Source organism: Saccopteryx leptura, chromosome X (assembly GCF_036850995.1).
Source record: "Saccopteryx leptura isolate mSacLep1 chromosome X, mSacLep1_pri_phased_curated, whole genome shotgun sequence".
Taxonomy (NCBI): Eukaryota; Metazoa; Chordata; class Mammalia; order Chiroptera; family Emballonuridae; genus Saccopteryx; species Saccopteryx leptura.
This window is the reverse complement of record NC_089516.1, coordinates 4948066-4973187: the sequence shown is the minus strand read 5'-3', so window position 1 is coordinate 4973187 and position 25122 is coordinate 4948066. Positions and strand designations below refer to the sequence as shown.

The window sequence follows — 25122 nt, the reverse complement described above, 5'->3', positions numbered from 1 at the left end:
TCGTTTTATTGATTTGCTTTATTGAGTTCCACAGGTGTCGCTTGTTTTTACAAATGGAGGCAGACCTTCCCCAGCAAAGATGACTCACTTTACTGTGCTACTTATTTATTGTGGAGGCCTGGAGCCAAGCCCACCTTGTCCCCGAAGGGTGCTGTATAATGTGACTCGAGAAGACGGCTGCCCCTAGCAAGGGGACTGTACATTACTTCTTTCAAAGTTACTCCTGCCTGAGAAATGACTCTGAAGTGGCAAGTTACTCTTAGAGATGTTCAAAACCTGTTAACCATCCGCTTTATTTTATTTTAAAATATACAAACATTTTGAAATGTAGAAGGCCTTAAAGTTGTTGGATTTAAAATACTGCACGCAAAGCTGTCACAACAAAGAAATACATACCAAATTAATTACTCCAGACTGCTAATTCCATCTACTAACTTAACAATCCAATATTCAGGAGAAATTAAAGGAGTTAATATTGTCAACCAAAACCAAAACCAAAACCAGCTACTAGTCATGTGTGACATGCTGTTCTCAGAGGAACAGCCAGTTTATGGATTGCTGGTACCAAGAATTTCAATGGCAAACTTAGAGCTCCCTTAAAAAATCTGAACTGAGTTGATGCAAACGTACATTTGGGGAAAATACTCTCCTTGTGAATTCTAACACTCAACAGAATACAATCCTGTCTCAGGGAGGACCGTCCCTAACACTGCACCTGGAGCCAGTCTTCCGAGGTTCAGGCGAGGCCGACTGCAGGGAAGGCTTCGGCAGGGGAATGGGACGCCAAAGTGGGCGACTTGTCAAACACCGGGGACTGCTTGTTGGGAGTAGTTACGTATCAGAACAATGGGAATTAAAATGAAAATTAAAAAGTGAAAACACACGTTCCAAAATACATGCACCATCAAATCACAGGGTAGTTGAAACTACTCAATAGCAAGGTCCCGTCAGAACAGTTCCGAGACCTTGGAGAGCCAGCCAACACATCTTAGTTGGCTGAGAGCATTTCCAGTGTCAACTTGTGCATTTTCTTCAGGGGCCGCTGCTGTATCGTAGGAGCTTTAGAAATGCTGGTAACTTTAAAAAGCAGAACCGAACAGGTTTAATGAAAATGCCCGAGCAGGTCAAAGCTGCTGAGCATCGTGTGGGTTTTCAGGTCTACCTCTGAAATATTCCAGAGAAAACAGTAAGGAAAAGAAGCGGCTCTCTCCATGTTTTAAGGGAAGTTCTTTCTCAGAGGTTGTTCAGACTTTTCTAGATTAATACACAGGGAAACCAAAGGGACTGCTTCCCACTTAAGCTAAGTGGGAAACTTGAAATGAACTGCAGTCAAGTGCAGGATGAAAACAGGGCTTAGACAAACAGGTGCACGCTACCCTTTGCTAATGAAGTGTAAGGTCATCACCCCTTGAGCCTCCCAGTACATCCTGAGTGCAGTTCATGGGGAAAGGCTCAGGTATCCCTCAGAACAGAAATCCTCTACCAGCTGTGGCTACGAGGTCCAGCGCCACCAGGCGACCTTCATTCTGTCCCACACGGCCGAGAGCGAGTCCAGAGCGGGCCGCACATCCAGGATGGTGAACTGGTAGTCCTGGTTGACCTCGCCGCCATCGTAGTAGTCGATGACGTACCTGACCTCCGTCCCGCAGCGGTTGACGATCCAGTCGTGCCTGTCGAAAGGCAACTCATACCTGGAATGAAGGCGCTGGTGAGCGGTGAGCCGCTCACGGGACCTCCCGCTCTGGAGAGGCCGTGAGAACGGCGGGAGCAGCGCGGGGCAAGGCCTGCTCTCAGCCAAATGTCTGACTGGGGAAGGATGACGCAGGACCCAGGGCAGGCCACAGACAGTCCACCGGGAACAGGGTCCACGGGAAAGAGAGCCAGCCAGGGTGAGTGCGGCTCTGACTACCCAGGAAGAACAGGGAGGGCCCTGCGCGCAGAGCACTGAAGAGGATTAGGACAACTCAGTTCAGTCCTGCGACATCGACTGTCACCCCAATGCAGCACACTCACCCCATCCAGGAGCGGATTCTGGCCCGCGGCGAGTACGCTTTCGCTTTCCCTCCGAACCGGACCAATGAGGGACCGCAAGGACACTCCCTAGAAAGCCCAAAGAAGAAAAGCCCAGGAAAAGACCTCTTTTCCTTTGAGAAATACGATGTTGCAGTTTATCAATGACAGTGTTCTGTATGCATTTTACATACTATCACATTTACAAAAGAAGATAACTGTAAAATTCAAAGAAATATCCCTATTTGTTAAAAATCTGGCTTTTTATTTCTGGATCAGGTTTGTTCCCCTCCCTCTACTGCTTTCTAAACGTCTGCCCTTTCTGCAGGAGTCAGGAGCCAAGGCGCTCCCCTTCGCCGTGGGGACATGGCACACTCAGGGAAGAAAAGAAGGGCGAAGTACTGGGCACCTGCCTCTTCTGCATAGAGCAGCTGGGTTTTTGTTTTTCCCAGAGGCACATAGCAAATCCTATACTTTTTGTGGATTTGAAACCAATGAATGGCCTACATGAGGAAACAAAATGCTGGATGGAGGCCGAGGAACTGTTGTAACTGACGTCAGGCCTGCTCCTTAAGGGAGTAACCACACACAAGTGGGCGGAGGGCGAGGTCCTGGCTAGAAAATCCGCTCGCTCTCCGAGGGCTGTGGTCAGGTCTTCTGCGGTGCCAGCCAGCCTGTTCCTGGGGCACAGGGACAGGGGGCAGCATCACACAGGAGCCCTTCACTGGGGGAGCTTATGGCCAGCGTTCTCCCCCAGAGAAAGGCCCTGCGTGCAGCGATTTCGTGATGTGGAGGCCGCTGGGGATTCGGTAAATGCTGTTGACTGAGCATCTCCCTGGGGCCAGAGAACAATTTCATGTCCCCTGTTCCACATGCTCTTTTTTCAGTGGACTCTGACACTCCACATGTCAGGCAGGGGTCTCTGGTCCTTGCCCTTGAATCTGGGCAGGCCGGCGACGCCCTGGGCCCGAGGCTAGGTCAGCAAAGGGGACGCGCCTCCACTGGGAGCTCTTTGGAACTCCAGGTCCGGGAACGCAGCTGCCTCTAGAGGCGGTGGGCAGGGCTCGTGGCTGCCAGCCGGGATTACTCATCAGACAGGCAAATGGGGCCATCAGAGGACTCCCACCCGCCACTGTCAAGCCAACCCTGACCACTGAGCATAATGACATGATTGTCATTTTATACCGTTGCGGAGAGTGGTCTGCCACACAACAGTCACTGCAACAAGCCTGCTACCTAAAATGTTTTATCAGATAATTAAGATGATGGTTTTTTTTTTAAAAGATCTCAAACATACTTACGCAGCATGAAGGGCTTCCCACTTCAAAATCTCCTTCCAAGCCTGCTCATTGTTCTGATTGTGGATTCTAATGATGTTGTACATGTCCCTCTGACTGATGTCGTCGTCCTTCCACTTCCATCTAGGCGAGAACGGCTGGTCAGCTCTGACCACCGCGATGCCTCCACGGCCACCCACGCCCTGCTCTGCTTCTCCGGAGAATCCCGACTACTATCCCGGCCTTGCGCCTCTCTTCTGCTAGGTCCCACCATTATTCTCAACAAATTCCCTTTCTACATAAAACCCTTACATGAACGTGACAGGCACTTTCACGTTCTCAGTAACATTCTGCCCCGCTTACCCTTTCTTTAACATCGCGTTCCAGAACATCTGCTCCGAAGGGTACACCCACTTCTTCTCGGAATCTGCTCTCGGAATGGATGACTCCTCTCTCGCGGTGGAGAGGGCAAACGGCTGGTCAGGGGCCGGTGTCTGATTGGGTGGCGGCATCTAAATAACGTAAGCGGAAATGTTTGAAAACACCGGAAATGTAACGTAAAGTAGAAACAAGCACTATAATTAACAACTTCCAGGAAATCAACACACCATACATGTGACAACCACTGGTGTCAAAATTTCAGACCCCTGTGACCACTTGGCTCTTTGAAGAGTCAGTACGGAGGTTGTTTCTCCTTGGTCAAGTTCTACTACGTGGTAAATACACCTTGTGGTTCTATTTTCGGCCTCTTTCTCCTTGAGGGTTAAGAAGCAAAAACAAATGCCATGATCTGCAGGCATTTCTCCAAGCCTTTCTATGGCAGGCTTTACTGGATGGCTTCATTCTTCCGAGGAGGGATCTGGGAGAATACATGTCCAACGCCACTTCCTATTAAAACGTGCTTTCCTTAGGGTCTCCCTTCCGCTTTCTGCTTTGCACTGAACATGCCAGAGACGCGTACTGACAGCCCCACACTGGCAGGCAGGGAAAGGGCGAGTGGGCTTCCTCCCAGGGCAGGCGCAGCCAGGCCGTGCAGGCACTCAGTCGGCCAGGGTGTCTCAGTCTTGGCACTGTGGCCCTCGGGCTGGGCAACACCTGGTTACCGGGCTCTGTCCTGAGCACTGCCGGAGGCTTAGCAACATCACTAACCTCTACCCAATAGGCACTCTCTTCCCCAGTGTGACAGCCAGTGTCTCCCCAGGAGTAAAATGGCCCGAGGTTCAGAAGCACTGGCCTAAAATTTCCTTTTGTTGTAGAGCATGACGGATTTTCTAGCCGGTGCACCTGAATGAAGTCACACGCAGCCCCTGGGTAGAGATGGCAGGAGAGTGGGCGTGCTGGCGTGCTAAGCGTCCACCGCCTCGGGTGTAAGAACACAGGTTGGAAGCAGACGGGGACGCAGTCCGGGCTCTGCCACCTCCCAGTCAGTGACGTGGAGCAGACTGCTCCCTCTCTCAGGGACATCAGCTCTGGAACGGGGCCACGGGGCCACAGGGACTGCTGGCTGCAGAGTTGTTAGGAGGATGACAGGAGAGCGCGCATGGTGCTAGCACAGTCCAGAAGGCGTGAGCAGGGCAGAGCTCTGGCATTAACAGTCTCACTGCAGGTCCGAATCCCACGGGAAAGAGGGTGCCCACAGTTACAGAGGCTCGTGTTCTGACTACAAGGGGAGCCGAGATGACCTGGCCCAGTGGTCTAACAGGTGCTTTCAGAGATGTCTGGGGATGCTTTTACTTGCCACAACTGAGAAAAGACGGTGCTACTGGCACCTAGCAGGCAGTGACCAGGAAAGCTGCTCAATGTCTCAGTGTGCAGGGCAGCATCCACCACAAGGGATCTCCCGGCCAAGGGTCACCAGCGGCCAGGGGGAGAAAGCCTGCTCTCGCCCACCTTCCTCAACCCAGCAGTCCCCTCCCAGGTGCAGCGGCCGGGGGGGGAGAAAGCCTGCTCTCGCCCACCTTCCTCAACCCAGCAGCCCCCTCCCAGGTGCAGCAGCCGGGGGGAGAAGGCCTGCTCTCGCCCACCTTCTTCCTCAACCCAGCAGCCCCCTCCCAGGTGCAGCGGCCGGGGGGAGAAGGCCTGCTCTCGCCCACCTTCTTCCTCAACCCAGCAGTCCCCTTCCAGGTGCAGCGGCCGGGGGGAGGAAGCCTGCTCTCGCCCACCTTCTTCCTCAACCCAGCAGTCCCTCCCAGGTGCAGCGGCCGGGGGGAGAGAGCCTGCTCTCGCCCACCTTCCTCAACCCAGCAGTCCCTCCCAGGTGCAGGGCACTGCAGAGTGCCCCAGGCCGAGGGCCCATGCTGCCCTCCTCCCAGTCACTGACTCTGCCGGCATCTGGATCTCAGACTTCAGCCTCCAGAACGGTGAGAAACACATGTCTGTTGTTTATAAATACCCCAGTCGGTGACACTGTCCTATATAATATATACTGTTTTATATATATCTTCTACACCTTTTCTTTTCCAGGCTAAATACACTGCTCACAAAAATTAGGGGATACAGTATTTCAAAATGAATATGAAGCAATATAAAAAAAGAAGCATTTGATTTTTTCAAATTAAACAAGAACATCAGAAAAGCAAACAACAAGTCAAAGATAGTTGTTCGATTATGCATTTGAGATGCAAAACCAACTTTGATTTCATTGGTGAAAATGCACTGTACAGAGGGCTGAAAGTACTGGGGAATCTGCACGCTCCCTGACCCCTAATGTTTGCGAGCAGTGTGTTTCTAGTTCCCTCAAATGTTGCTAGATTGGTCAAGATTTCTAAATACTTCTGATAATCCTGTGCCCTTCTAGAGGATAGGCCCGTCTGTCTGTCTCTCCATTAAACTGTGCTTCCGAACACGAAACCTCAGTTCTCCTGTTGTCCGACTACCGCAAAACTCACCGAGGCCGCGCTTGTCTTCCCGGCTTCCGCAATGGCACAGCGCTGTCGGCTGTGACGCGGCACTGCACCGCCCCAGTGAGCCACGTGCAGGCTGGCACCCAGCTGCATCTGTAGAGGCCGCCGGTCTTGCAGGGTGCCGGCAGGGTTCCCAAGACCATCAACACCTCTACTGTCTCTAGGTGCACTCCTAACAGAGCTGCCCAGCTACGCTCCCCGAAGGAGCCGCTCCCTTGGCTTGGCCTGTCCTGTCCCGGCCCGCCTCCTCCGGCACTCTGGGACACCACTGTCTTTCCCAGGCGCTCTCTGAACCCCACTTAGTCATGCATTCTGGACGCCCACTGTGGATGGACTATCAGGTTCCTTGGTTTGAAAAAGAACCGAAGAATACGCCCTAGCAGTCCGCGGTTTGACTTGGGATTGCACAAAAGCATCTGTGCACAGAAAGTCCCGGGAACAGGAGCTGAGCCCGGCTTACCAGGTTCGAAGGGTCCAGGCCCTCCTTCTCGGCCGCAGCGCCTGTGATGGGACACCCCACGTACTCATAGGCGCGCTCCTGATGGGCAGGCACAGAGTAGGTCTTGCTCTCACAAGTTGGGTCGGCTGGCCCTGCACTCACTGGACAACCTGAAATAAATGAAGCATGAAAACAGTGTCACCCCAGAGGCCGGACATCTGGCTCTCTCAATCTAGGCCCTAAAGCAGGGGTCCCCAAACGTTTTACACAGCGGGCCAGTTCACTGTCCCTCAGACTGTTGGAGGGCCGCCACATACAGTGCCCCTCTCACCACCAATGAGAGGTGCCTCTTCCGGAAGTGAGGTGGGGGGGTGGATAAATGGCCTCAGGGGGCCGCAGTTTGGGGACACTTGCCCTAAAGTACTGAATTTCTGACCAGGAATGACCATAGGCAAAGCCAGTTGTCTACTGCTGAATGTTGCCCAAAGATAAGCTAGCTAACATTCTAATATCCTAAAAACAGGTAGAAGGCTCTATAAATTCACTGTACCTTTGGAAGAGAAACAAATACCCCTTCTCTTACTGTGTCATGTCCCTAGCAAGGGAGTGCCACAGTCCCAGCAATGGGCTAAAAGGCACTGCGCCTGCACGCGCAGCTGTGAGCTGCTGCAGTGACCTTTGTGGGAGCCAGGCCACTTTTCACTGGCCTCCCTGACTCTGGTCCCACGTTCCAGACAAGGCCCAGCCCCCATCAGCACACAGGAGATGAAAATGAGCAGAGGAACCGTCAAAACAGCTACTGGAGAAAAGTCTCAAGGCACTGTGCTTGTGCTTTGCCCGAGGACTAAAACAAGGCATAGAACACTACCCCCTGGTAGTCTTAACAGGGTTGCTATATGATTAATTGAGATCATGCAGGTTCTATTATTCCTCATCAGCAGACAGCAAGAGGTTAGCAAGAAGAGGCAGACATGATAGGAAATGTTCCACAATCCACGTAGGATCTAGGTGCCACTTAGGAAAGAAGGTCTGAACCTGTGAGACCAGCAGCAGGACGGGCAGTCAGAGCCCAAGGGTCGGGGTGCTGACGGAAGCTGGCGTGGGGACTGAAGCTGGTCTAGATGGCTTGGGAGAGGGAGGAGAAGTTGGGAGAGCTACAGCCCAGGAAAACCGCTGCACGTGGAGCAGAACCCTTGTCCTAGGCCAGGGGTCCCCAAACTACGGCCCGTGGGCTGTATGCGGCCCCAAGGCCATTTATCCGCCCCCCGCCGCACTTCCGGAAGGGACACCTCTTTCACTGGTGGTCAGTGAGAGGAGCACATTGACCATCTCATTTGCCAAAAGCAGGCCCATAGTTCCCATTGAAATACTGGTCAGTATGTTGATTTAAATTTACTTGTTCTTTATTTTAAATATTGTATTTGTTCCCATTTTGTTTTTTTACTTTAAAATAAGATATGTACAGTGTGCATAGGGATTTGTTCATAGTTTTTTTATAGTCCGGCCCTCCAGCAGTCTGAGGGACAGTGAACTGGCCCCCTGTGTAAAAAGTTTGGGGACCCCTGTCCTAGGCAGTAGCAATGACACCAGGAATATGCTTGACGCTGGGTGTCCCACACAAAGAAGACAAGTTTCCTTTCACCTGCTTTCCTCTGCTTCTCCTTCCAGACCCTTCTTCCACTGGAGGGGTGAGGACAGACTTGCTATACCTCCTATCTCTGCTCTCCCACTCATAGTATCCATCTTTTCTGGGTCACTGATCCCAGCTCGGTGTTTGAAAAAAAATACTGTTTATATTTTTCATGTTATGTAACCCACCGGTCTTCAATCTACAAATATTCACATTCTTTACTAGCGCAAAGAAATCCAACTGACAGCTCTTCTGAATACACAACAAATGAAATCAAACCACAGACAGGCTACGATCTCCCCAGGGATGCTCAGAGCAGAAGCACACTCAGCCTGTCTCAATTCTTCCTGTGCCAAGAAACCCCGGAAGAGAACTGACCTGTCCCTGTCCAAGGTCACAGTTTTCACTGGCTTTGCCACTTATGAGCTCTGTGAGCTCTAAGTTTCCTTAACTATAAAACAGGAAGAAAAACCCACCACACAGATTATGAGGATGAAAATGTAAACTCCATCAGGCCAAAGATTTTCCCCTGTTTTATGTATTGCTGTTCTCTCAGTGTAAAAACAAACAAGTGAAACCCACCAGTGCTTGGCACAGGGAGCTGTGGGTGAATCCTTGCCAACTGACCAAGGCAATGAAGTGTTAGCACTCAGTAAGCACGCCGTGTTGGTCCCCCCCCCTCATGTCTTGAAACAAGAAGTCACACATCAGACCGATTCAGGCCCTGTTTATATAAACCATCTACAGCAGATGTGGGTCAATTAAAAACGAAAGCTTTTCTATTTGCACCTAAAGAATAAACAGCACGTCCATCAACTGATGCCTTATTTTTACATACATGAACACTGCCACAGATGTAGGAGTAAAGTTGTCTGGATAAATAAAGACAGCCATCTCTAGACTGAGGTTTCTCTACAACAGCCCTCTTGACATTTGGGGCCAGATGAGTCTTTGTTGGGGGTAGGGAGCTGTTCTTTGCACTGTAAGTTGTTTAGCAGAACTGCTGACTTATACTCATGAAATGTACCCTCTTCTCTCAATTGTGCCAATCAAAAATGTCTCCAGACATTGCCAAATGTCCCCTGGGGGAGAGGGAATCACTCCCAAAGTAGACACGCAAACTGAGGGGAGGGCCAATGTGTGGAACAAACACTATACCCACCTGCATTATCTCAATTAATCGTTATATCAACCCTGTTAAGCAGTATTATATCCTATCTGACAGACGAGAGGTTGAGAAGTAACTTGTCTATAGTGACATAACTTGTAAATAGTAACATAAGGACCCAAGCCAGGCTGCCTCAGTCCCGGACCCCGGGGCCCCACTAGCGTGCAGTACTGCCTCTTCACTAAAATCCTTTCGAGGAGTCTCTTTTGTGTTTGTTTTCTAGACAGAGGCTCAATTACCTTTCATTTTCCCTTCATGCATTGGACATCCTGAGGGTGGGGATGGAGTCTGATGTTGTGAAGCATTTGAGGTCTGAACTGCAACAGCAGGGGTAGATGCAGACAAACCCATGGCAGGAACCGCAGTCTGGAATCCAAGGAAGTCTAAATTCACACGTACCAAAGCGAAGAGAGATGAATGCCGATGCCTGGGTTGGGACTACTCCCCCGGAATTCTAAATCTGGCCAACCCTTGTTCTTCATCCTTGTCCCTTCACCCTTGTCATCCTTAGGGACATCTACATACAGGGCAGGGTATCCGCTTGTAGGGTCAGCTTTAATACGAATTTAAATAGTATTTACCTCCTTTGGGAAATACAAGTGTGATATGCACACTACACTTTGGGGGAACGTGTCTAAGTGTGCGTATTTTGGGGGTGAGGTGAAGAGGGCCCTGAGAAAACATGTCACAGCAAGGGGCTTTGGCCAGAGGACAGAGGGTCCTAGGTGGTAATCGGATGGGAGAGGGGCGGTTCTCAGTCTAGACTAGACCCCCGCCCCGCGGCTTAGCGCGAGTTTGTGGGTCTGGGATGTGTACAGCGCAGAAAAGGGGTCTGAGGAAGGAAGGAAAAGAAGGCACAGGGCAGGGTGCGGACAATCTCCGCACGATCGCCGCGCATCCCCCCGCTTCCAGCCCCAGGACCCCAGACCCCATTAGCCTCAGCTAGCCTGCCCGTCTGCACCTTACTCCTGTCCCGGCTGTTCTGGGCGGTCGGCGCCGCCTCTCACTTCCAATTCCGGCTGGAGCGGCAACGATCCGCCACCACCACCTTCCCCTCGCTCGGTCACCGCTGTCCCCGCGGTCACCGCCGGCACTCTCGCGCGCCCGCGACTTCCTCTTCCGAAGGCGGGACTTCCGGGTGCGCGGGAGGTGAAGCGAGTGCTGAAAAGGAAGAGCTTCTGTCAATCACGAAGGAGCTGACCACGCCCCCTCCTGTCTCGACCTATAAGTGCGAGCGCCGCGTTCTGGTCCCGCCCCTCCTGGCCAGGAGGCTTTCACACTAAGGCGGAGCTCCGGGCAGGGTGAATATATTCTGGGCCAGAGGCTGCCCTGGAGCAAGTCTTTCTAGTATATGCGCTGCCTACAGGAGCGCAGAGCAAGTCTTTCTACGTTAGATTCTTTAAGCGCGAAGGGGTTGCTTTGAAGAGTTAGTTTTTAAAGTTCTAACTTTTAAGTTGTACCTTGTCAGTTTTAATTATAGTAATAACTCAAGAAACCTCTGGTGTCCAGACTGTGGCGGACCCTGGCAACTCAAAGATGAACAAAACAAGATTCCCCCTCCCAAGGCCTTAACTGGGTGTGTGGATTTGAAGGTTTGTATTTTCACTTACGTCTAACAGAAATTTAGTGGGTTTTATTCCCATCAGGGATGCAGACAACAAATCCTCATAGTATTAGCCATATGCGGCACTAATAGAAATCACGGCAAAACTATGCCACATGATTGTTGTTTCTGTCTCAAAATACTTTTCATCACTTGTTTGAAATTAAGATGATTTTGTCTCGTTACTTAAAGTGTTAATAAGAAGCACATGCCGTTCTGCATCACTGTAGTGGATCTGTGAAGTACACCCAGGTGCCCAACGTGCTGGGAGTGCTAGCCGCTGACAGCTCGGGGCTGAGGCTGTCTCCAGGCTTTGTCCAGCCTTAATAACTAACTGCCACAGGCAAACCCCATTCCCTCCCTGCGGTAGGTTGCAGCCTCTGCGTGGTCTCTGCAAGGGTACATAAGCCCAGGCTCCTAGCCTCAAGAGACAACTCAGAAGGGCCCTCCCAGCTTCAGAGCTGCTTATAGGATCAGCTGAAGCTTCCATTGCCACCTATGCACAAATCTATTAATAATTTTAATTATTGCTTAGTTTTGGTTAGGCCAACGGAAACGACTGCCATCGAAAAGACAATTCATTATCTGCACAGATCCCAAGGGAGGGAGTACACATCACACCACAGAGCGCCAAACAGAGGGAAGCACTGGCGTCCATTATTAGGCCGAGGGAGGGGAAACTGTGGGCAAGAGCCTTAATTTTGTTTTCCAAAAGAAGGACCGGGCGAGTTAGGAGAAGCAGGCTTGAGGTTGGCTAATAGGAGTAATTTCAGCAGGCTCTGGAATATAGGGGCTATCCCCACTTGTCTGGTACCTGGCCCTGGGGCAAATAGGGCAGGCGTATTGTTGCCCAGATTGTGAGAACCCAACAGGGGAAGTGGTTGGGGGTGTGTACTTAGCTGCTCAAGTAAAGCAAACCGACCAGCTTCTAGCCAGGGCCTCAAAACTGGATCAAGACAGCACTTAAAATACTGTATATATTAAGTCAGTGTATATTTCCTGGGGAACCTGGCCTTAACAATCAAAGTCACTCTTAAAAAATGTTCATAACTATATTTCAATATAATTGGTTTCTTTTATAATTTCTTGTATTTTGTTTTATGTATGTAAAAATATTATTCTGAGAAAATAGAAACTTCACCAGACTCCAAAGGGACATATGACACAAAAAGGGCAGAAACTTGTAGTAATGGGAGAGACAGTCATGCAGTTTACATCTCAATACATGTACGTGCAGACTACTCTGGGCCCAAAGGGGGAAGTGGCTATTATGAGTGTAGCGTGCAGGTAGTGGGAAGAAAGGGGGAGCGAGTAACAAGAGTATGTATAGAGAAGGCGCCCCTGAGGCCTAGTGCTAAAGGAAGAGATATAGGTGCGTAAGAAGACTGGTGGGATTCCTTCAACACCGATTTACCCTCTCTGCGGGCATTGTTCTTCAGCTGTTTCTTCTAGTTTGTCAATCCATGTTGCAAGAAACAGCCTCCAGTAGTTATACTATACAATTTTGGGGGGAAATCGTGGTTTAGTATTTATGTTATGACTGAAAATATTCATGACTGTTGATAATTTTTTCCTTGTGCAACTTTTCCACTAGATTTTAATATTTACCTTGCTTTTTTCCCCTTTGCCTGGTTTTTAATGATTATTCTTAAATTCTCTGTTGGCATTGTAAATCTCCTCTCGTTGCACTCAAATATATCAACTACTCTGCATGTTTCATTTCCCCCTTTGAGACCTTACCCTTCGGTAAACACCTCACCTCCGTCACTGCCCAATTCTAGACTCTTTGGAAATGACTTCTGTCAGCTGTCTTCCAGAGACTGCTTTAAAACTATTCTTGTCTTGTGTTGGATCTCTGGTTCTTAGATACCATGTATTTTTCTTTGCTTTGTTTGGGGAGCATATATCAATTTTGATGTCTTGAAAATCAGAAAATGTCTGTTTTACCCTCCCGCCTAACTAGTAGTTTGGATATATACATAATTCTAGGTTTAGAAACGTTTCCTCAGAATTGTTAAGTGGTTTCTTCATTTTCTTCTGGTTTTCCTATTGATGTCGAGAAGTCAGCTATCATTTCTTTTTTCCCCCTTTTCAATGTTGTTAACATCTTTTTCCTCCAATAGCCTGAAAAGTTGTGTCTTGACATAGACCTATATTGGCTTGACACTTGATGGGTCTGTTCATTCTAGTTTGTTGTTGTTTAGAGCGGGGGGCGGGGGGGGGGGACAGACAGGGACAGACGGACAGGAAAGGAGAGAGATGAGAAGCATCAACTTATTGTTGTGGTACATTGTGGTACATTGATTGCTTTCTCATATATGCCTTGAACAGGGGGCACCAGCCAAGCAAGTGACCCCTTACTCAAGCCAGTGACCATGGGGTCATGTCTATGATCCCACACTCAAGTTGGTGAGCCCGCACTCAAGCTAGTGGATCCACGCTCAAGCCAGTGACCTCAGGGTTTTGAATCTGGGTCCTCAATGTCCCAAATTGATGCTCTATCCACTGCACCACCACCTGGTCAGGCCTGGGACCATTCATTCTGGAAACCTGTATCCTTAACATTGGGATATTTTCTTCTATTAATTTTTTGATAACTTGCTTCCCTCTCCATTTCTTCATTGTCTCTTTTAGTGATCCTATACCACTTATGTGCTGTATTCCTAGACTGACACTCTTATTATCTTGTACTTTTCTCTTATTTTCTATCAGGTTTTTATTTTTATTTTTTAGGAATTTTAAAATATTCTCAATGATTTTATTAGGCTTATTTTTGCTATGATGTTTGGAATTTCCAAAACATGTGTGTATGTATTTGTATGTCTGTATATGCATGTGAATTTGTGTAAGTATGTGTATGTGTGTGAGCGTCTATATGTGTGTACATGACTATATACAAGACAGTGATGTGGGTTTTCCAATCTATGGTAATGTGATATGAACTGCTGCTGTTAGACCCAAGGGTTTAACAGAGGAAAACTTGAAGCTCCTTTGGAATTACAAGTTGAATTTATGACTGGTCCTGTTAAAATGAGTCTCCTTTCCAAACCTACAGTTGCTTATGTTTAGAAAGTACTGCTTTTGTATTTCTCAGAGCTACCACAATTCCCTGTCTCTTGTACAATTCTCCTTTCATTTCCATAATCCCGTTTCTCCTATAAGTCCTCATGTCTCCCACAATTCTCTGTTCTATCATAATATTCCACTATCTTTCACAATTTCCCAGTTTCTACTTTTCTCTGTCCTCCCTACAACTCCTCCTCTCCCTTCCATAACATTCTGGTTCTGTAATAAATCCCTGTATTTCCCACAATTCTTAATTCTCTCTACCAATACCCCATTATCTTGCACAAATCTCTTCTTCTATAATATTTTCTCCCACAATTCTTCTCTCACAAGTCTGTTTTACCCCACAATTATATCTCTCTTAAAATTCTATTTTTTCTCACTATTATGTTTCTTTACCACAATTCCCAGTTTTATTCCCACAATTCTCCATCTCTCCTACAAATCTCAATTCTCTCCCATAATTCCCTGTTCTTTCCCATAATTCTGTTTTCTCCCAGAAGTCTCTGCATCTCTCACAAGTCTTTATTTTTTCCATAATCTCATTCTTTCCACTAGTTTTCTGCTTCTCCCACAATTCTCTGCTTCTTCCACAATTCTTTTTTCACTCCCATAATCTATTCTCCCACATATTTCTCTGCTTTTCCCATAATTTTTTATTCTCTCTCACAATTTTGTTTTCCTATAATCCCATTATCTTTGGGTTCTGTCCCATAATACTCTTTTGAATAATCCTATTATCTCCTATAATTCTCTTTCTCTCCCATAATCCCATTCTCTGCCATTTTTTGTTTCTCCCATAATTCTTCATTCTCTCCCATAATTCTCTGCTTCTCTCACAATTCTCCATTCTCTTGTTCTCTGCTTCTCCCATAATTCCTTGTTTCCCCCACAATTTTCCATTCTCTCCCATAGTCCCATTTTCTCCCATAGTTCTCTGCTTCTCCCATAAGTCCCTGTTTGTCCTATAATTTTTCACTCTCATAATCCCTTTCTCTCCAATAGCTCTCAGCTTCTTCCACAATTCTCCATTCTCTCCTGTAATTTCTGTTGTTTTTTAGTTTTCAGCTACTGCATATATCTCTTCTCCCACAATTTTGTTCTCTTCCATAATTTCTTGTTTTTTTCTGTCAATTCTCAATTTCTCCCACAATTTCATATTCTCTCCCATAATTCTCTCCCATAGTTCTCTGCTTCTCCCATAATTCCTTGCTTCTCCTATAACTTTTACTCTCCCATAATTCCATTCTCTCCCATAATTCTCTGCTCCTATAATTCCTAGTTTCCCTCACAATTTTCCATTCTCTCCCACTGTCCCATTTTCTTCCATAGTTCTCTGCTTCTCCCATAATTCCTTGCTTCTCCCACAATTCCCATTCTCTCCCACAGTCCCATTTTCACTCATAGTTCTCTCTCTCTCCCATAATTCCCTGCTTCTCTCACAATTTTCCACTCTCCCATAGTCCCTTTCTCTCCCACAATTCTACTTCTTTCACAATTCTCCACTCTCTCCCATAATTTGTGTTGTTTTTTAGTTTTCTGCTACTGCCACATATCTCTTCTCCCACAATTTTGTTCTCTCCTACAATTCTGTCCTCTCCTACAATTTCTTGTTTTCTCCATCAATTCTTCATTTCTCCCATAATTTCATATTCTCTTTCACAATTCTGTTTTCTTTCACAATGTTTACTCTACCACAATTCTCTGTTCTTTTACAAAATACTCCATCTCTCCCACAATTCTCTATTTTCTCCCACAATTATGTTTTTCCCCACAATTATTCATCTCTCTCACTATCCCTTGTTCTATCCTAGAATTTTCAATTCTCCCATAATTTCATTTTCCCTTTTATTCTGATCTCCTTCACAATTTTCTGTTCTCCAAAATTCTCCATCTCTTCCACAATTCTTCATTTTTCTCAAAATTCCCTACATCTTCTTCTATTTTCTGTTCTCTGTCAAAATTCCTTAGATTTCTTTTATATCTTCATGGATGACCTAGGGCCTATCCCACATCCCTAGGGTTTCCCAGGTTCAGACACACCCCCCTAGGTGGAGGGAGCATAGAGGTCGTGACCTTTTCAGAAGTGGCATGACCAGAGTGTGAGAAGGTAGTGTGGCCTGAGAATGAGGACGTGATATAAGGTAAGGCCTCAGAAAGGGAGTGCAGTTAGCTTTTCATGGGGCTTAAGTTTGACCAAAGAGGAAAGCACAGGTGTGGCAAGAGGAGCATGACCTAGAACCATACTCAAGGCAAACCAAAGGTGGGAAACTACCTCTCCTTAATACCTGGCAACAAGAACATGGGCTTGTAACTTCTCTTGGCCAGTATATAATATACTTATACATATACACATATGTGTATGTGAACTTACGTGTTTGTATGCATGCACTAAGTAACTACATTGAGACGATTAAATTTTTTCCTCTTCTCTCCACCTCAAACCACAAAACAATCATTCAAAAGCTGAAATGAGGGGTAGTGTTGAGTAATAAACTAATTATTGTTGTTGAATTACAGTGATTAAGTTATTGGGCTAGTTGTTGCCATCAGTGGACCTTCATGGGTCCACTGGGTGACCAAATTTAACATGGTAGACTGCAAACTATGGGAATCCCACTGGTAACAAGGGGGGTGAAATGTGTGTTGGTCTGGAGAGAAGCTATGTAGAGCAAAATGAGTGCCTTCCCTCCCAGGCAGGAAACCTAAGTATTGTTTTGAGCAGAGAAGTGGGAGATTTCATCCTTTCTTCTCTGTGGAAATAATTAGTAATGGATGTGGTTTGTGAATAATTACCAAATTTAAATAAAAGTGGAACAACAATAGTGTTATGTTAATAAAATTTCCAGTGGGTATTAGATTTGTCTTTCACTTTTTTGAGTATAAACTACAGTCAAGGAGCAATATAATTTTTCTTTTGAAGGGGAGGAACACAGTAGGCTATAGTTGTTTGAAACTGAGAGAAAACTAAGATGAAGAAGGTAAGAAGACAGCAAGTAAAAGGCTCTGATTTTGAGAAATACATCAGTTTAGGGGCAAGATGAGTTCAGTGTTGGACACACTACAGTTGTGATGACAATGGCTATCTAGGAGGTAAAATACAAGAAGCAGTTCAGAACACAGAATGAAATTCAGGAAAGTGAGAGCTGGTTGCAAGTAAAGCAGCGTAAATCACCAGGTATGGTGGGCTATTTAAGCCACCAGTATGAACGGCGATATACTTCAAGGCTTTCGTTTTTTCTTTGTCATCATTCCATATTTACCAAAGGATCGTTCAACTTCTCTGGGTTGTCCTACTAGGAAGAGAGTATTTGAGTTGCCAACCTAAATACATATTCCGGTCTCTTTGGCAGCTTTATTTCTTGTAAGCATTGCTCAATAATAAGTTGGAAAGAATAGACGTAAAAATGGAAAAGACATCAAGAAGGTAAGGTCTGAGTGGCTGTAGAAGGACGGGAAGGTTGTCTTGAGTGGTTTGGACTCACTGTAAAGTGGGAAGGGGCCATTGAAGCCACAAAAGACAAGCTGACAAACCATTCTTTACCAGCCCCACATCAAACAGTTTTCCAAGAAATATGCTTTGGGGATATTAAAACTCATATTTTAACTCTTGAATCCTAGGAAGCACAGATGTTTGTGATATTTTATTGCAAGGTCTCCTTATGCAACACAAACCAAAGATATGCAGGCTCTAAATGCAGAGTTATTGGTGCAAATATTTAAAATATATCAGGCCCTGGCTTGGTAGTTCAGTGGATAGAGCATTGTTCTCCGGTGCTGCTGTCGCAGGTTTGATCCCCAGTCAGGGCACCTACAAGAAGCAATCATGAGTACACAGTTAAATGGAACAATGAGTTGGTGCTTCTCTCTTTCTCTTTCTCTCCCTCTCTTTCTCAAATCAATGGAAAAATGTTTTTAAATTGTAAAAGATATAATCTTACTGTAGTAAAGGTTTGGACCCCCCCCCCCACTCACACACACATTCTGATAATGACAATATAAGGCTTTACATTCAAAGAAATAAATTGTGAATCACAAAGCATTGTTAACACAAATGCTAAAATAGTGTATGTCATTCTTGCCCCTCTGCTCTGCGGGCTCTCTACTAATTTGCTTGCGATTCCTCTTCAGTTGGACCTCCCTTGACATTATTTCAGAAGCAGAGGCAACTATGGTAATAGGAAGCCTTATGCCTGAGGTTATCTTAGGAGTGAGTGCTCTTTTTGTCTCCACATCTCTATCTTACTAAATTAATCAGTACTCTCCAAAGAAACAGAACGAATAAGAGATATCTATCTATCTATCTATCTATCTATCTATCTATCTATCTATCTATCTATCTATCTATCTATCTATAGGTTTATTTTAAGGAATTGGTCCACACAGCTGTAAGGATTGCCAAGTCTGAAATCTGAAGGGCAGAGCAGCAGGCTGGAAACGCAGCAGAAGCTGACATTACAGTCTGGAGCCTGAAATCTGGAGGGCAGGCTGTCAGGCAAACATTTGCTGAACTCCTGCCATGTGCTGGATAGGAGCCAGTCTTGGATGCCATGGATGGGCGGGACATGCCCCCCGCTGCCTCACCAGTGCTCTTGGTACTGAGGTAGGCATGCCTTCAGATAATTTCATTTATTGTGTTAATTTATAAAGTTACTGTAGGAGCATAAAGAAAATATTTTCACCCATGGCATCTCTGGATGATGCCAGTGCTGCTGCTTCGAGGTCCACGCTTTGGATGACAAGGCTTTCGAGCACCCTAGTTGTTGGCCATAGAAAAACATACAGAGGTCAAGAGTAAGCCTTTAGAAACTTGTAGCAGACTGCAAGCCTGATTTTATAGCTGATGAATTTGCTAATGGAGAAATTTGGCTTGCATTTTATTTGTTTGCTCTTTATTAATTTTTTCTCCTTTGTCAAAGATGATTTGTCCATATATATGTTGTTTTATTTCTGGGCTCTCAATTCTGTTCCATTGGTCTATATGTTTTTCTGCCACTACTATGCTGTTTTGATTATCGTGGCTCTGTAGTGTGATTTGAAGTCAGGTAGTATGATACCTCCAGCTCCATTCTTTTTTCTGAGAATTACTTTGGCTATTTGGGTTCTTTTATAAATTCATACAAATCTGATGTTTTTTGTTCTATTTCTTTAAAACATAACATTGAGATTTTAATGGAGATTGAATTAACTTTATATATTGCTTTGATTAATATGGACATTTAAAATATGTTGATTCTTCTAATCCATAAACATGGAACATTTTTCCATTTCATTGTATCTTTTTCAATTTCTTTTAATAAGGTTTTGTAGCCTGACAAGGTGGTGGCACAGTGGGTAGAGCATCGACCTGAGACATTGAGGACCCAGGTTCAAAAACCCAAGGTCTTACGCTTGAGCATTGGCCATCTTGCTTTAGCACGGGCTCACTAGCTTCAGCAAGGGGTTGCTGGCTTGAGCATGGAATCATAGACATGACCCCATGGTCATTGGCTTGAGCCAAAGTTGCTGGCTTGAAGCCCAGGATCGCTGGCTTGAGCAAGGGGTCACTGGCTTGGCTAGAGCCCCCTGGTCAAGGCACATATGAGAAAGCAATCAGTGAACAATTAAAGTGAAGCAACTATGAGTTGATGCTTCTCATCTCTCTCCCTTTCATTTTCTCTCTCTCTCTCTCTCTCTCTCTTGCTAAAACAAAAAACGTGCTTTGTAGTTTTCAGTATGTAGGTCCTTAACATCCTTTAAGTTTATTCCCAGTATTTAATTTTTTTTTTTTTTGTTGCACTTATGAAAGGAATTTTTTTCAATTTATTTTCTAAAGTTTCATTGTTGGCATGTAGAAAAGCAGTATATTTTTGTCTATTGATTTTGTATCCTGCAACATTACTGTATTTGTTTATTGTTTCTAATAGTTTTTTGGTGGATTCTTTGGGGTTTTCTACATACAGCATCATGTCATCTGCAAAAAGTATTATCTTTACTTCTTTACGATGTGCCTTGGAGAAGGCCTGTTTGGATTGAGGTAACTAGGCATTCTGTTTGCTTCTTGGATTCAAGGATCTAACTCTTTCCATAGGCTTGGGAAGTTCTCATCAACTATTTGTTTGAACAAGCTCTCTGTTCCCTTCTCTCTCTTCTTCTGAAATCCCCTTTATTCTTCTGTTGCTCTTTCTGATGGAGTCAGACAGTTCTCATGGAGCTCTCTTATTATTATTATCTTAATTCCTGAGTCTCTCTCACTTCTTTCCTCTATCTCATTTCTAGTTTCCTGTCAATGCTACTGATTCTCTTCTCTATCTGGTTTGTTCTATTAGCTAAACTTGCTACCTCAGTCTTTAATTTATTGGTTGAATTCTTCATCTTTGTTTTTAAAGTTTCAGTCTCCTTGGTGAGGTACTAATTTTGTTTTCAGAGCTCATTAACTTGCCTATTAGTGTTCTTTTGTATCTTGTTGAGTGTTTTCAGAACTTCAATTTTGAATTGTCATTTACCTGCAAGGTTTTCATATGATTTAGATTTCTTTCTGGAGATTTTTTACTTTCTTTCTGAACTGAGTCTTTTTCTTGGGTATCCACAGTCTTTGTTTTTTTGTGCCTTGAGGGATTTAAGAAATCAAGCAAAAATCAACAATGAAAAAATAAAATATAAATAAATAAAAATGAAAATAAAGTAAAATAAATGTATAAAACCACAAAAAGCAAAAAACAAAAAACAAAAAAAACAAAAAAAAACCCCCAATAATCAAAAACAAACAAAGCAACAACAACAAAAACTAAAGAAAAGGAAAAATTAGAAGAAAATCCTCCCACCACCAAATACCCAAGCTGACTTCCAAAAGATTTTTCTATTTTCTTCCAGTTGGTAGAACTCGATGACAAGTTTTAGCTCTGTGAAATTCCCAGGCTGGCCTCCGCTGAGACGTTGCTGTCATGATGATGGGTGGGGTGGGCTGTGATGTTTATGGCTCTAGCAATGGTGTCTCAGGCCTCTGGACGCTTCTCCCCTGTCTCAACAGACCAGGGGCCCAGACACAGAGCACCTCTTTTCTTCAGGAGAGAGAGCATCTCTGGAGAGCTAATTGTGGGGTCTGTCTCTGTCATTCTCTGTACCCTGCAAGGTGAGGGAGGCGGGACCTGGGAGGCTGGGAGGCCGCATTTTGTATTTTTGTGTCTCGGTCTGAGCGTAGGCTATGGGCAGACTGTGGGAACACTGGTGATTATCCCTCATACTGCTGCTTTGGTTCAGTATGTCTCCAAATTCCCCCCAACCTCTGCACTCCTCCCGGCAGAAGAAGACCCAGACAGTCTGGCTTTCTCTCCTCTCCGGAGCCAGCTGCAAGTGCTCTTATCTTCCGCTCCCCTCTCATCCCTTCCCACCTTTAGTTGGTTCCACGCACTCATCTTTCAGGCACGCCTGAAGCCCAGCTGGGGTTCTTTTGCTGAGTTATAGCTGTTCCATTTGCTGAAATTTCAAGAGGAGAGATCAGGGGTATCTCTCATGCAGCTGTTACTCTGATGTCATGTTGATTTATTTTTTAAAGTTTCTTTATGGTTGCTCAAATTGTCCTTGTATTTTATTTTGTTGTTTGCAGTACGGAGCGCTGAGCACTGAGCCACCCGAGTGAGGTGCTGCACCTGTGTGCTTTGAGGGTCACCTGCAGAGGTCCCTGTCCAAGTACCTCCATCCTCGGGTGAGTCTGCTACGATGCTGGGAATTCTAACCCTAGAGTGACTGGTAAAATGAAGAGGCACCAGCACTCCTTGGGAAACATTTTGAAGTATATATTTTATTGTATCAGGTGAAATAGAAACAATAAATTGCAGGTGATACTGATAGTTAAATATTTTAAAGAAATTCCAGTGTCTGGGGACTATGTTTAATTTAATTACAAAAATTTTTTTTGGTCTTTGTTGTGTGTTCATATACTTTGCTTTCTATGAGCCTTTGACAATATATGTGAGAACTGTGTAGTAGAAGAAGGGTTAAAATGAAGAACATTCTATCTGTTAAAGATTTCCTGTAAATTGGGTGTGTGGGGCTACTACAGTGTGTCCGTAAAGTCATGGTGCACTTTTGACCGGTCACAGGAAAGCAACAAAAATCGATAGAAATGTGAAATATGCACCAAATAAAAGGAAAACTCTCCCAGTTTCATACATATTCAGTGCAGTTCGATGTGGGCTCATGCACAGATTTTTTAGGGCTCCTTAGGTAGCTATCCTGTATAGCCTCTACAGACTCGTCACTGACTGTTGGCCTACCAGAACGGGGTTTCTCCACCAAACTGCCGGTTTCCTTCAACTGCTTATCCCACCGAGTCATGTTATTCCTATGTGGTGGCGCTTCGTTATCAATGCGCCGATATTCACGTTGCACTTTGGTCATGGATTCGAATTTAGCGAGCCACAGAACACACTGAACTTTCCTCTGTACTGTCCACATCTCAACTGGCATGGCCGTGGGCTGCTCCGCTGTATACACGCTGTTACGTCATCATCTGCACATGTGCACATGCTGCCACTCATCCTACAGAAACTGGGAGGGTTTTCTTTTTATTTGGTGCAGATTTCACATTTCTATCATCTTTTGTTGCTTTCCTGTGACCGGTTAGAAGTGCACCATGACTTTACGGACACACTGTATTTTATTTTCACAGGGAACAGTCCAGTCTGGCCCCCAAGGTTCCATAGGAAAGCACGGTGAAAACCATCACTTTCAACCTTTAATTCCAATAGATTACATTTGTTTCATAAAAGTTACTTCACTAAAAACAAACCTCAGAAGCATGGTTCAGATGTTCCTTAATGAGAACAAGTAAGCATTTACTCATTGGGTGGTATTTATTAAAGACAATATCGAGTTCTTGTAAAAGAGTTCTTTTCTCTGCTTTTCTTTTATTGTTTTCTCCTCTTTGCTTCCTCCTGTCCTTCTGTCCTTCCTCCTTCCTCCCATCCTTCTCTCCCCTCTCCCCTCTGTTCCCCCTTCCCTTGCTTTTAACAAATTATTGAGCACCTACTATGTGCAAGACATTGTGCTAGATACAAAAAAGAGAAAAGATGTGCTTTGGTACTAATAATGGAGCCCCAGACCAATGGGTGGAGGATGTTGAACAGAAAGGATTTGATGAAGTTTATCCTCCAAGGCAAGGGGAGAAGGGTGGTCAGAGAAAAATATTCTGGCCGAAAGGAGACAGGCTCTGAGCACAGGAAGCTGAAGGCCATCCACTTCCACTCAGGATTGGGGAATGACAGGAATGCTTGGCGTGTAGGAGGTTAACACTGGGTTAGTGTTATTTAAAGGACTGGGAGCCTGGTCTCTAACTTAAAAGGGGTGTGGGGGTGGGGTATAGCAGGTGGGAACCAATGGAATTTATTAGGATCTGAAAAATAAGCGGAAGTGATAACTCCCTTGTGGGCGGGGAGGCAAGAAACTTCCCCTTTTTAAGTCGAAGATAAGCCTCTTGGTCTGGCTTGTTCTCCTAAATTCTCCTTCTATTTCTGGAAAAAGGCAAATACTGTATGCCAGCCACCAAAATCACTGACTGTATTAAACATGAACTTGTGAGCTTGTTATGCTATAAAGTTATTCCTTGGCTATTTCATATACAGGCAGTTTCCAGTTATGAACAAGATAGCGTCTGTAGGTTTGTTCTGAAGTTGAATGTGTGTGTGTAAGTTGGAGCAGGTACATGTACTTATTAAATGCAACTTAGATGTCTATCTTCACCTAGTGTTTATTTTTACGTTTCTGTGCCCATGAATACTTAAACATTTTCCAATACCCCCGTAAGCAGTCTTGGGTGGTGCAGAAGATGACGGACTTGTTGGAGAGGATGGGACTGGTGTTAGAGTCAGGGTTTGATTCTGCTGCTCGAGTCAGTGTCTCGAAGTGTAGACATCAGAGAGATGCGTACAGAGCTTTTCTTTTCCTCGTCATCAACGGCCTGTAGCATCTCAGGCCCTCAGTAAGCATGCAGTAAACTTTGGTGAGCCTCTCCGTGTCAGGATCTTGCTCTTCTAACGTTGCCATTCCTGCTTCCATGAGACAAAATGCATCAGCTAACTCTTGTAGAAAGTTTTTTCGGTTCTGGAGTTTTCAGGTCCGTGCTTTCTTCCCTAAATACTGTCTTCTGCTGCTCTTATTCCGTAAGGCCTACACCAGTTAGTTTTTTGCCAGGGGAGTCGAGTAACTCTGTGATATCATGTTCACTGATGTCCACCTGCAGTTAGTTACTGACAGCCCTGATGGTGCTCCGTTTGTAAGAACGAGTTGTACGCAAGTTGGATGTTTGTAACTCACGGGTTTACTGTATATACATGCTCTTTCCCTCAATATAGTGCATATTTTTGCAATCCCATCTTTTGTTTTTCAGAAAAAATATTTAGTGGCTCTGGCTGGATAAGTTCTCATGCCTAGTCTCTGCAAGCAAGGCCTACTAAGTCCCTCGGCCATCTTGATGCCCTGCCTCTCCTAGGAATGGAGCCTCATAATATGGACCGGATTGAAAAATGTAAAGGTATCTCTGCTTTGAGAACCATGAGAGCAGGTCTTACATCTTATTCATCTTCTTTCTGTAGCACCGCTCACGATGTCTGGCACAAACCGAAGGTAGAGCTGGGTGCGTGGAGGTCATCAGGAGGGAGAGTCAAGTCCACAGCACACTCAACTGAGTGGCTGCAGAATTATTCCTGCAGCGAGCACACTTCTTTCCTCCTCTGTTTTCCACAGGGTACCTTTCTAAGCCTATGTAAATGGATGAGTAGGAGGATAGACTGATGGGGATGGATGAGAGGATGGGATGATAGGTGGGTGGGGGGATGGGGGAATGAATGAAGTGACGCACAGCAGTTCCTCCTGACCATCGAGACTGTTCAGTGTCATTAAACTCTCCATGTTGGATGACTTACGGCAACTCTGCCACCTATTTCTGAATTTCACCTGGTTGAAGTTTGAAATCACTAAAACTTTTATTCATTGGATTCTGCCACTTGATGCGTATTCTGCTGAAATTTTGACAACTTGATGGTGATAT

General features: G+C 45.5%; 1 protein-coding gene and 1 long non-coding RNA gene across 2 annotated transcripts; one reads left to right on the top strand and one right to left on the bottom strand.

Moving 5' to 3' along the window:
- On the bottom strand, positions 1 to 10536 carry HCCS (holocytochrome c synthase). Its single transcript, XM_066356970.1, has 7 exons — positions 10389 to 10536; positions 9667 to 9810; positions 6651 to 6799; positions 3651 to 3799; positions 3312 to 3431; positions 2014 to 2100; positions 1 to 1691 (listed from the first exon to the last, which is right to left on the bottom strand). Exons 2-7 carry the CDS (start codon positions 9776 to 9778, stop codon positions 1493 to 1495), a joined length of 816 nt encoding a protein of 271 aa, XP_066213067.1. The 5' UTR covers positions 9779 to 9810; positions 10389 to 10536; the 3' UTR covers positions 1 to 1492.
- Positions 10537 to 10799: 263 nt separating this feature from the next.
- On the top strand, positions 10800 to 24608 carry LOC136386163 (uncharacterized). The gene is made up of 3 exons (XR_010747899.1): positions 10800 to 11019; positions 21682 to 21780; positions 24463 to 24608. It is a non-coding gene; the product is annotated as an uncharacterized lncRNA (long non-coding RNA).
- The last annotated feature ends 514 nt before the right edge of the window (positions 24609 to 25122 follow it).